At 39.9% G+C, this 12378-nt stretch overlaps 1 protein-coding gene across 4 annotated transcripts in view; it reads left to right on the top strand.

The window, feature by feature from the left end:
• The window catches only part of WWP1 (WW domain containing E3 ubiquitin protein ligase 1), a 101049-nt gene extending 89106 nt beyond the window's left edge, over positions 1-11943 (top strand). For all 4 annotated transcript variants that reach the window (XM_040993631.1, XM_040993621.1, XM_040993640.1 and 1 more), the window contains 4 exons: positions 2815-2919; positions 6282-6378; positions 6763-6835; positions 10419-11943. In XM_040993631.1, the coding sequence (XP_040849565.1) occupies positions 2815-2919; positions 6282-6378; positions 6763-6835; positions 10419-10518 (375 nt within the window). In that variant the 3' untranslated portion in view covers positions 10519-11943. The remainder of the gene's footprint in view (positions 1-2814; positions 2920-6281; positions 6379-6762; positions 6836-10418) is intronic.
• The last annotated feature ends 435 nt before the right edge of the window (positions 11944-12378 follow it).

Raw genomic sequence — 12378 nt, 5'->3', positions numbered from 1 at the left:
ATCCAGGAGCCTCTTCCGGGTCTCCCACACAGGTGCAGGGTCCCAAGGCTTTGGGCCATCCTCGACTGCCGTCTCAGGCCACAAGCAGGGAGCTGGATGGGAAGTGGAGCCACCGAGATTAGACCGGCGCCTATATGGGATCCCGGCACGTTCAGGGCGAGGACTTTCAGCTGCTAGGCCACCGCACCGGGCCCTATTAGGTCTTTTTTAAGTCACAGGTTTCATTTAGAGTATGAAGGGCTTCATCAATAACCAATAGCAAAACGATAAAAACTCTACTCTTCTAAGTAGATGCATGTTAAAGCTTTCTGCCATTGGGAACAGAGAGAAAGCTGCTACTCATTGTAAACTTGTACCAAAGGAGCTAGTCAGTTCAGGTTAAAACAGAGGCCAGACTTAGAAGTAAAATGTTTTATTCACTAATGGCAACATAATTGTCAACTCAGGAAATCCCAGTGAACCTACAAAACAAATAGTAGAAATATTGAACTTACACGGGCATAGATGCAATTTGATAATAAAAAGTCAGTTTTTTATCTGTGCGTTAGTGACAAACACTTGAAAGTTGAAATTTTGGGCCCAGCATGATAACATAGTAGCTAAAGTAATCCATGCACCAGGATCCCATATGGGCGCCGGTTCTAATCCCGGCAGCCCCACTCCCCATCCAGCTCCCTGCTTGTGGCCTGGGACAGCAGTTGAGGACGGCCCAAAGCCTTGGGACCCTGCACCCACATGGGAGACCCAGAAGAGACTCTGGGATCCTGGCTTCGGATCGAGCACAGCTCAGGACTTTGCAGCCACTTGGGAAGTGGATTAGATCTTTCTGTCTCTCCTTCTCTCTGTAAAGTCTGACCTTTACAATAAAAACAAATAAATATTTCCTTTTGCAAAAGATTTAATTTAAAGACAGTCACAAAGTTAAGTACAGCAGTTAAAAAGATATACAAAAATTCCTTTGAATACAAAAGACCAAAAAAACCATAAAAGAAAAATATTTAAAAATTGACCTTTGGGCCCAGTGCAGTAGCCTAGCAGCTAAAGTTCTCACCTTATATGCACCAGGATTCCATATGGGTGCCAATTCTTATTTTTAAAGATTTATTTATTTTTATTGCAAAGTCAGATATACAGACAGAAGAAGAGACAGAGAGGAAGATCTTCCATGCGATGATTCACTCCCCACGTGACTGCAATGACCAGTGCTGCACTGATCCAAAGCGGGGCCCCTGGGATTAGAACCAGCGCCCATATGGGGTCCTGGCGCATTAAGGCGAGAACTTTAGCCGCTAGGCCACTGCGCTGGGCCCTAGGCGCCGGTTCTAATCCCGGCAGCTCCATCTCCCACCCAGCTCCCTGCTTGTGGCCTGGGAAAGCAGTTGAAGATGTTCCAAAGCCTTGGGACCTGCACCCGTGTGGGAGACTTGGAAGAGGCTCCTGGCTCCTGGCTTTGCATCAGCACAGCACTGGCCATTACAGACACTTGGGGAGTCAATCAGTGGACAGAAAATCTACCTCTCTGTCTCTCCTCCTCTCTGTATATCTGACTTTCCAACAAAAATAAAATAAATCTTTTAAAAAATTTGACTTTATTAAAACCAAAAAATTAGTTTCTTTAAAAAGAAACCATTGAGGATGGCCTGTATACTAGAAAAACAAAAAACATTCTGAAGCACACAGACCCATATCACAGGGGAGAGATTATAGAAGACAAGATAGCCCGTGGAAAGATGCCTGCTGCAGGTTGGAGAAACGCAAATTAAAACGAAGTGAATCCTACCTGACGTGTCAAAAACCTTCCTAAAATGCTGAATGTAACTCGGCCCTGTGGAGTCGCAGTTGCTCTATTATCTGTTGATCTGAGATGAAACATATATCCATATAAGAGACTGATACATAATGTTCACCAGAACGCTACTCATTCCATTGTTGTATTCTCACATCATGAACTGTTATTTAGTAATACAACAGAATGAAATACTAGTACACAATAACATGGTTGAGTCTCCAAACCGTTGTGCTGGACAGGAGACTGAACAGCAGGTACGGGTGTGTGTGTGTGTGTGTGTGTGTGTGTGTGTGTGTGTGACAAAGATGTGTCTTCACGTGGATTTCCGAAAAGGCACGTGCGGTGTAAGGAGAAACCATTTACCAGCCAGAGCCAAGCCGGGCGATGGCCTGGGCTGGGCAGGGAGGCGGGACCGATGTGCTGGTGCTTCGTTTTCAAGGAGGCCACCCAGCCCCTTGGATCTGATCTAGAGCCAAGCATTTATGAATGCAAATTATAACTACATAGTTCATTTATGAAAAGATTAAGAGGAAAGCATTTCAGGTTACTCTTCCTGAAATAGTTTTTTTCATCCCATATATAATAAGCAAAGTTCATTTCAAACTTTCACCTCCGTGTAATATTTTATGACCAAACAGGTGATAGGTATGAGCTCAACAAGCTTCTGATTCTTAAGTGTGTAACATCGCATCCGTTTTTAAACGCCTAAATTGATGTTTGCAACCAAACAATCTGTGTACCCAAGGGGGTTTCATATTTATATAATGCATTGTGTATATATATATGTGTGTTTGTGTGTGTGTATAAAACAAAGGAGATATGAGCACTCTGTTGTTTCAGCTTGAGCTCTGTAAACGTGGACGAGAAGCCGAGACCCCTTCCCGCTCGGTTGTTACTGCCGGTGAGACTCGCTGACTGCCCGTGGGCCGTGCGCGCAGCCCGATGCTGCGCCGTAGAATGACGGTCGTCCAGCTGTCATCTCTGTGAAAGCTTGACTGTGTCCCAATGCCTTGCTCATTTCCTAGGTCATGTTGTGTGGCATGCAAGAGGTTGACTTGGCAGACTGGCAGAGAAATACTGTTTATCGACATTATACAAGAAACAGCAAGCAAATCATTTGGTTTTGGCAGGTATTTGGTTTTTATCTTTTAGACGGAAGTATCAAAGAAAACCATGTCTAATACAATGATTGAAAAGTCTTTTTCAGTTGAGACTCCCTCTGAGTTTTAATTTTTAGCTTTCCAGTTCTAAGTCTGAAATGAATAGTGTGAGCGCTCATTAAAAGAACACGTGTCTTTCTGAATGAAGCAATCAGTGGTAGAATCTTATGTGAGAATGCGTTAGAGCTGGCGGCTATATTAGTGGAGCATTATTTTTTAAAGGTATCAAAAGCATTCTATATATTTCATTTAATCCTGAAGTAAAATGGGGAAATACATTTTTTTAAATTAATTACATTGCATTATATGACACAGTTTTATAGGCACTGGGGTTCCCCACACAGAAACACGTTTTTTAATCTGATTCTTTAGAAGGTGTGCACTACAGAATTAGAAAACGGAATGGATAATATGAAAGAATGACTGCCTTATTTTTAGTGTATTTTGTCTAGAATTGTAACAGGGTGGCTGGTCTTTGAACAACCCAAGTGTGCCATACTGGGACAATCTAGCTCATTTTAATCAACTTTTTGCTGATTTTCTATGTTTGAGAATTTATAATCTGTTATTTAAGGATATCCTTTACATAAATATTCTAATAATACAGGTTCATTTGAATAACTGAATGCCTCAGCTTTGGTTGACACGTACAAAGGTGGAAAGTGGACCTGAGTTTTGTACTACTGTACATTTTCCAAAAAAATGCATCTTTCATAAGGATACATATCATGAGTTTATGGCTTAATATTTAAAGTACTGTAGACAATTTTAGAGGTTTGGCTGAAGTACACTTTAAACATGCAGACGGCGCATCCCAGAGCGTTTAACGCAGTGGTATTCATGTATTAACAGAGATTAGAATCGATCTGAATGTCCATCAGGAAGGCACTGAGTAAATAAGCAACAGTCATATATCCATTTCATATTTCTGTACATTATACTAATTATTCTTTTTAAAATGCAAATTGAGAATGTTGGAGAATATGTTTCATTACAGGAAGAAAACCACAGGCACTAAATCGTGTGAACATGTTGCTGTTTGGTTGAGCAGAAGTGTGCATTCCGTATAGTGAAGTGTATGCTATTACACACACACACAGCACTTCTGAACAAGCAAGAAAACAGTAGCAGTGTTCCCGGAGGGCACGTTTCAGCCTGGGAGGCCAAGCAGGAAAAGCCGCTTTCCATGCCCCAACCCTGTAGTTGTTTTGAGTTGATTATCTATTATAAATAAATTCACATGGTAGAAATAAATCCATTTAGACCTAAAGTCTGATCTGTGTTATATACTGTATATATCTAGGTGTTTGCAATATTCTTGGGGTCTTTATCCGTTTGGACATTTCTATCTGCATAGATAAACAGCTTAAGCTTAGAGTCATGTAAATATGATTCTTATATTTTTTTAAATGGGACTTTTGTTTTAAACAAGATTTTTTTTTGAAAGGCAGAATTACAGAGGTGAGACAGAGAGTCCTCCTGTCTGCTGGCTCACTGCCCAGATGGTTACAGTCTGAGCGAGAGCGGGGCCAGTCTGAAGGCGGGAGCTTCTTCCAAGTCTCCCACATGGATGTAGTGGCCGAGTAGTTGGACCATCCTGTTGCTTTGTCAGGCACTTTGGCAGGGAGCTGGATCGGAAGTGGAGCATCCAGGACCCAAACCTGCATGCATGTGGGATGCTGGCACCACCGGCTGAGGCTTAATGTGCTACACCATGGTGCTGGCCCCAGATACACCTATTTCCTAAATTGGATTTGTCTTAAGAGAAATGATGACATTTATGCCAAAACTGGTAATGGACTCTGTTCCCTGACTGCTGATATGTGCCTGAGCATAGTTCTCATGTGAAATGTTTGTCATGCTTGGCACAGTTCTTTGTCATAATTAAAACCTGTCCTGTTTTAATGTTATTTCTGCTTTCTAAGCATACTTTATAGTATACTTTCTAAGTATGCTTTATAGAATACTCAAATCAATCAAATCAGTGTTATATCACTTTACAATGTATTGTTCTTCTTTCAAAAATATATCTCATGTATTAGCTAATTTTCCAAGGAATGTACAGTTGGTTTTATGGGGTACCAGAAAACACAAAGTACTGGGAAAAGTGTTCATTGGGAGAAGATACCACAGCTTATGGAGAGTGCCAATAGGGCGTTGTTCATTTGTTTTCTATGACTTAAAATGGAGAACAGCAACTGAGCTAAGGAAAAATAGCAATGGTTTAGAATTCAGTCACACTCAAGTTCACATGTTGGTTCTGCCATTTATTTTACAGTTTCAGAAGGACAAATTATGTAGTCCATCTAGGACTCCACTTTATTGTATGCAGAGCAGGGATGTTACAAATGATACCCATTGGGCCCAGCACTGTAGCCTAGTGGCTAAAGTCCTTGCCTTGCATGTGCCAGAATTCCATATGGGCACCAGTTCCCATCTGGATCCCTGCTTGTAGCCTGGGAAAGCAACTGAGGATGGCCCAAAGCCTAGGGACTCTGCACCCAAGTGGGAGACCTGGAAGAAGCTCCTGGCTTCAGATTGGCTCAGCTCCAGCCATTGTGGCTGCTTGGGGAGTGAATTAATGGATAAAAAATCTTCCCCTTGGTCTCTCCTCTCTATAAATCTGACTTTCCAATAAAAAATAAATCTTTTTTAAAAATGATACCCATCTCGGACCTGGTGCAATAGCTCAGTGGCTAAAGTCCGTTCCTTGCTCATGCCAGGATCCCATATGGGCACAAGTTCATATCCCCACTGCTCCACTTCCCATTCAGTTCCCTGCTTGTGGTGTAGGAAAGCAGTAGGGGATGGCCCAAAGCCTTGGGACACCACCTGCATAGGAGACCCAGAAGAAGCTCCTGGCTCCTGGCTTTGGGTCAGCTGAGCTCTAGTCATTGTGTCTACTTGGGGAGTGAACCAGCAAACAGAAGATCTTCCTCCTATGTCTCTCCTCTCTGTAAATCTGCCTTTCCAATAAAAATTTTTTAAAAAATTGATTTCTGTCTCAAAGAGTTGTGACAACAAAATGCATGGAAAGCACTTATGGTAAGTGTTTGCCAGGGTCCTTGTCAGCCATTGCTCTATATCATAACCCAAAAACACATCAATCTTCTTCACATGTTTCAGGGTATGATGTCATTCTGGTAACTGAAACTTTCAAAAGCTCTTGTTTATTTCCTGGCCCACCTGCAGTGTTACCGTGAGAATTAGCTGAAGTAGGATTCATAACAGGTTTATCAGTGTCTAGCCTTAATAAATGAGAATTATCACAACTATTTCGTATCATATACCTTTGGAACCAACTGAAGTCTTGCTTTGATTTTGTCACACAGTTTGTGAAAGAGACAGACAATGAAGTAAGAATGCGACTACTGCAGTTTGTCACTGGAACCTGCCGCTTACCTCTGGGAGGATTTGCTGAGCTCATGGGTAAATGCGAGTTTCACTGTATGGAGTGACCGTTAGGCAGCCAACAGACTGGAATAGAAGGATTAGCACTCTCTGTTGTATCAAGGGCTTCTACCAGAGTGAAAAAAAAATGAATAATTAACATCAAAGTCATTTGTAGGACAAATTTAGAAGTTGTGCCGTAGAGCGGTGCTTTCCTGCCTGGGGTGATGGTGAGCGGATGGGGATGTGGGAACAGCTGCTGTTCCTCTCCTGGGATTCCTGCTGCGGGGTGTCTGCAGCAGGAGGCCTCGACAAGCTCAAACAACATCTATTCTCAATTGTAATTGTTTCTTTTTTTTTTTTTCTGTATCATTTATTCAAGTTCAAAGGACCAGCTAAACTTTGTCTTGTTTTCTGATTTAGGAAGTAACGGGCCTCAAAAATTTTGCATTGAAAAAGTGGGCAAAGACACCTGGTTACCAAGAAGCCATACATGGTAAGTTTAAGAACCCTGAATAGGAATTCCAAAGCCAGAAAGAATATTGCATTTTTTTAAGTATAAATGCGAGATTCAGTATGACTGCTTGTTTATTAAAGTGATGAGGATGTTGTTTGGAGAACAGACTAACACAACATTCTACGAACACTTCAGAATGGCTTCTTGTTGCTTAGGAGAAATGCTCAAGAAATACATCCACCGACTAAACATTCAGAGCACCCCTTGGACTTCAGGCCCCTGCGCTGTACGAACTTTATGCTTCCTGTGGGATGGATATGAAGTGAAAACTAGGTAGAAACAAGAGTGCTGTCACAGAGAACATAAGCCTAGATTTCCTGGAGGAGATAATAGTAAGATGATGCAGGGCATGCTGCTGGGGAGAGAGAGTAAAAGCTGCCTTTGAACATGAAGGTTGAGCTAAAGCAAAGATCCTGAAGTAACAGCTTGTCATTCCAATCAAAAAGAAAAAGATTGTCATTCCAGGAAATGAACGACAGCTGCATGAGTCAAGGGAGTTGAGAAGAATTTGGGATCTCACTCTAAGGAGATTTGGAGGACTTTAAATAGAATTCAAGGGAAGAAAAGCACTGAGGCAACAGTGTAGAGAAAGGATGAATGCAGGGAAGTTCATGGCTGAATTATTGCACACCCATTGGAAAGGTGATAGCTTAGAGATAAGTGGTTCTATGCAGAGGTCAAGGGTATTTTCATTCCAAAGCCGTTATGTACCTTTGTGCTGTTTCGACATTGTACTTCTAGTGCAGCTTTGCTTGTCATGCTTTAACACAAACCAAGGAAATGGCACCAAGCCCCTTTCTCTGTGTTCCTCATTTTCAACACTATACCCTTGAGAAAGAACAAAAGTTTAAAAAAGGAAGAAAAAGAGAGAAAGAAGGAAGGAAGGAAGGAAGGAAGGAAAGAAAGAAAGAAAGAAAGAAAGAAAGAAAGAAAGAAAGAAAGAAAGAAAGAAAGAAAGAAAGAAAGAAAAGAAAGCAAGCAAGCTGCGCTCACTCACCATGGTTCTTTGTCGTTAATATGCATAAGTGTGAGTGAGTGTGCATCTGTGTGTGTTCTGTGCGCTGGGACAGCAGGTCGGAGCACTCCTGCTCACCAGAGAACGGTTGTTTACTTGGAGGAAAAGTCTTGGGTAGTTGGACTGGAGAGCTGAACTAGCTTTTTTTTTTCTTCTTCTTCTTCTTTTAAAGCAACACTTCTACTCTAAGAAAAAGAAAATGGACATTTGTTGACCATAGTTAAATTTTCAAACAAAAATTTGGAATTTTCAAAAATGTATATATACCACTATAAGTCCTAAGACTTTTTGATGAGATTCATAGTGCTGGTGTTGCAGATTGAAGTAAAATTTTCCCCTATTTTATTTAGAAAAACGTTGTAAGTTGTTTAAATAGTATGCTTAAATGACTAAGAAGTGCATGGTATTAAACGATTGCACATAAGTAAAAAGCTCATTTAAAGTGCAAGAGAGACCAATAAATTTTATAGTGAAATGCAAAATATTCTTTTATATGACTTCAAACCCCTCTTTGTGCATAATCTAAACATCTCCATTTTTATATCTGTATGGTGCTAGGATTTCATATACTAAATCCAAAACAGTATAGTACAAATAGATTAATTTCAGAACCCAAATAGATAGACTTGCTAAGCGATAAAATAAAGTCACGCTATACACTATTTTGTAGCCATTTTCTTTTCAGAGAAGTTATACTTATTTCAACATATTTTAAATAATTTTATATTATAACATATAAATTTAATGAAATTCATGCAATAAAATCTCCTTGGGGTTCTCAATACATTTAAGAACAAAGAGTGTCCTGTGACCAGAAACATTGGAAAGCCTCTGGCCTTACCTGAGAGAGGTTACTGAGACAGGAGAAGTTAAACGGAATTAGAGATGTATCGTGGTACTGAAGGGATTGTCCAAAGTTCTCAGAGGATGCATGCATTCCAGAGTTTTTCCCAAAAGATAAACTTAGCTGTGAATTCCATATTTCCTTAAACTTTGGGAAGAACCTTCACATAAAGGGAAATCAGTCTCAAAAAACCTTTTAAAGAGAAAAAAATGGAAGAGCTGATAAGTATCAGAAAAACTTGGCTTGTGTTTCATAGAAGGAAAGTCCTATTGAGCAGCAGCCCAGAAAAATAGTATGACTTCAATGATCTAGATTACAGTGAATGCTAAAATAGAAAAAAAGAAAAAAGAAAAAAAGCTTGTGATCAAGTGAATTAATGTCAAAGACACCCAAAGAGAGCTTGGAGGAAATTGGGAGTATTTGCACTGATTTTGATGAATAGCAGATTTCGGCATAAAAGGGCATTCGGGACCAGGGGCCACAGAGAGCTTGTTCATGGAGGAGAGCAGGTGTGAAGGAGCATCTCGATGATGGAGACAGGAGAGAGCACAGGCACCTTTCACGCCAGGGACTCCCCTGCTCCGCGTTCATCACGAATGGCCCAAAGTAAAATGCTGTATCTCTTTTTCGGCAGAGTACCCCTAGCAGTGATGCAAGACTAGATAAACTGTAGCAAAAATAATAATAAAAAAAAAGATGAAAATAACAAAATCTGATGAGACAGAGGATACAAGGATGTGTTGGCCACCAAAATGATCAAAAGGGGAAAAAAATGAAGAAAAGTCGGTAGAAAGACAAAATTCACAGAGGCTATACATGAAAGATTTAAGATAACTGGAAGTGATTTTATTTGGAGTTGAGAGGCAGGGCAGTAAGCGCTGTGTTCATTGGTCCTAGTACCTTCGCCATCCTTTAAAATACAAAGAAGGTAATGTCTTCTGAGAACACTGTTTTAATTGCCTGTTTTGTTCAAAAAGCTTTTAGTTTCATATGTCTTGACTCTTACAAGGCCAGATGAGAAGTGGACATGGCACAGGGCCACCTGGAAATCCACAGCAATGCCCCCCATCAGCAGATGGATTCGGGAAGGTTCTGTCTTGAGAGGCAGTTTCACGGTCACAGAGAGGGTGGGAACCAAAGCCGCGGGCATCCAGTCACACGGCTCGTCATTAAGTGGGACCCTGTGCAGGTTGAAAAGCACTCATCACTTTAACCATTTGCCATATTTTAGTTTTTTTCATTAGTCCCAGAAGTTGGTTTAGAAGAGACTCTATTTATGATAAACGGGTCCAGGGAAGACCTGCTCCCCCAAACCTGAGTTCTACCAGGAAAAGGACTTGGAGTTCTTTGTCAGCATATCATCAGCTCCTGGCACAGTGTCTACCATGTAAATGATCCTTAAGAACTAACTGGTAAACAGAGGAATGTGCCAGAAATGCTTTCTTGGCCAAACAAAATTAGCAGGGCACTCATGAAACAAGATAACAGGAGTACTATAGAAAAGCTTGTCTTTTTAGTTATCACTTCCATTCCTGTTAGCAATTCAGTTTCTGTGAGAAATGTTAAAATCTTATTTATGTATAGATGTAAAACAGCTTGCTCTAAGAAATTTGAAAATGTTAATATGCAGCAATTGCATGCTTTAAAAACGATTCGAAATCCTTTCAAAATTATTGAAAACCTCTGATTTTGTTTTTGCTCAGTTTTAATCGCCTGGATCTCCCACCATATAAGAGTTACGAACAACTAAAGGAAAAGCTACTTTTTGCAATAGAAGAAACAGAGGGATTTGGACAAGAATGAATGTGGCTGCTTGGAGGAGCTCTTGCATTGACGTGCCGCACCCAAGAAGACTTGCACAGATAGTATATATAAGCTGTTCATTCTGTACAGTTTTCTGAACCTCTCAAACGTATAAATGTTTTCCGTTCTTCCACAGAAATATGCAAAATCATTCATCTTTTTCTACTTTATTTATTGTTCCCTTGAAATGACTGACCAGGAAAAAGATCATCCTTAAATTTTGAAGCAAGAGACTTTATTAAAAACTAAGAGGTATATATCTATAAGCATATATGATAGTGGCTCTAGTTTTATAGAGCTCTAAGTGTATTAAACATGACAGCTGTCCTTCAAAAAGATCTGGATTTGCTTTCCCTTTATTATCCAGGGGAAAAAATGCAAAAATGCTCTATGCTCACGAAACAGCTCCCGAGGGCATTCAGCTGCATGGCTGTTCAGGAAGGTATTAAGGGCTTAAGCCAAATCTTACTTTGAGTATATTTAAAAAAAAAAAAAAATGCTGCTGGCTTTTCTGAAGACAGGTGCTTGAACCTGTCAATTTGTTTCAAATAAATAGTTGAAAATTTTTCCCTATTTGCTACATTAGTAAACAGTGAAAATGTGAATGGCAGCCATACTTATATAAGTCACATTAGCTCCAACACCGTTTAGTTGGTTTGAAGAGATTAGAAAGAATTCATTGATCAGATTAGAGGCGTGTTTACATGTCACCCGGGGGATGTTAGGTCTTTGTGAAGTTAAAAGAATCAGGCACTACTTTTTAAATCTGATGTTCTTCAAATTCATAGTAAATCAACACAGTTTGATACATAGGAACATATAAAAGGTAATATGAACTTTTGCTGTTTGTATGAAAAATCCCAGTTTTATACTACCAGATGGATTGAAAAGTTACACAAATTTAAGACTAAGGATTTTCTATTAGTGTTTAAATATCTTCATTTCTTTCAAATTCATTCAAATTCTATGTACCTGAATTAAATAATCATAGAAAAATCTTCTGGGTTTTCTTCCCCCTTCACAATTATTTTCATTCTAAGTAAATAACACTTCTTGTTTTTCATTTTATTGGCATTTGCTGAACTTCAAAGATGTATAACAAATTAAAAGCTGATGTGAATGATATTAATGCTACTTTCAGCAAAAACTGGGCTTCCTAATGAATGCAAAGATTTCAATTTCCATTTGTATCATGCTTTCAATATGTACTGTAAATTTCTTAAACTTTTTTTTAAACCATGGAACTGACTTCTTATGAATGTGTTACCTATTATTATTATTCACTGCGAAGTGCATACAGAAAATACTGGTATACAAATTAACTTCCATACAGTTTTTACTTTCCAGAAATTTTATTTTTCTACATAATAATTTAGATTGTTTCTGCCTTTTATTCAGAATTCACAGTAAAGGTCAGTAAAGTCAGTGATGCACCTGACTGAGCAGACTCCATTCCCAAATCCCAACTGCAGGCATGCCGGTTATGTCCAAGCTTCCAGAACCTGTAGAAAGAATCCTGACGTGCATGACACACTACACAGTGAAGTGACTAGTCTGCAAATGGAGTGCTTCTGTTGAGCGAGGGAAGAGTTAAGTGTCACACACCCAGATGGCTGCAAGGCTGTATTCACTGTGACCGAAGTTACCGAGTATTGTTCAGTGGAGACATCTCAGAGTATGACTTAGCAGGTGTAGGTGGCTTCAGGGCAGTTGTCTCTCCCCACCCCTCCCCCATCATATTTAAAGTTAGAAAGTAACATGTACTACCAGGTGAGGTTAAACAGAACTCAGGCCACACCAGCTTTCCGACTCAAAACAGAATTCCTGGAGTCTTTCCAAAGCCTTTCACATTCAGTGTGG

The sequence above is a fragment of the Ochotona curzoniae genome, unplaced genomic scaffold (genome assembly GCF_017591425.1).
Source record: "Ochotona curzoniae isolate NIBS_2020 unplaced genomic scaffold, NIBS_Ocur_1.0 contig_1071, whole genome shotgun sequence".
In the NCBI taxonomy this organism is placed as follows: Eukaryota; Metazoa; Chordata; class Mammalia; order Lagomorpha; family Ochotonidae; genus Ochotona; species Ochotona curzoniae.
The sequence above is the reverse complement of the archived record's forward strand: the minus strand, read 5'-3'. Positions and strand labels throughout refer to the sequence as shown.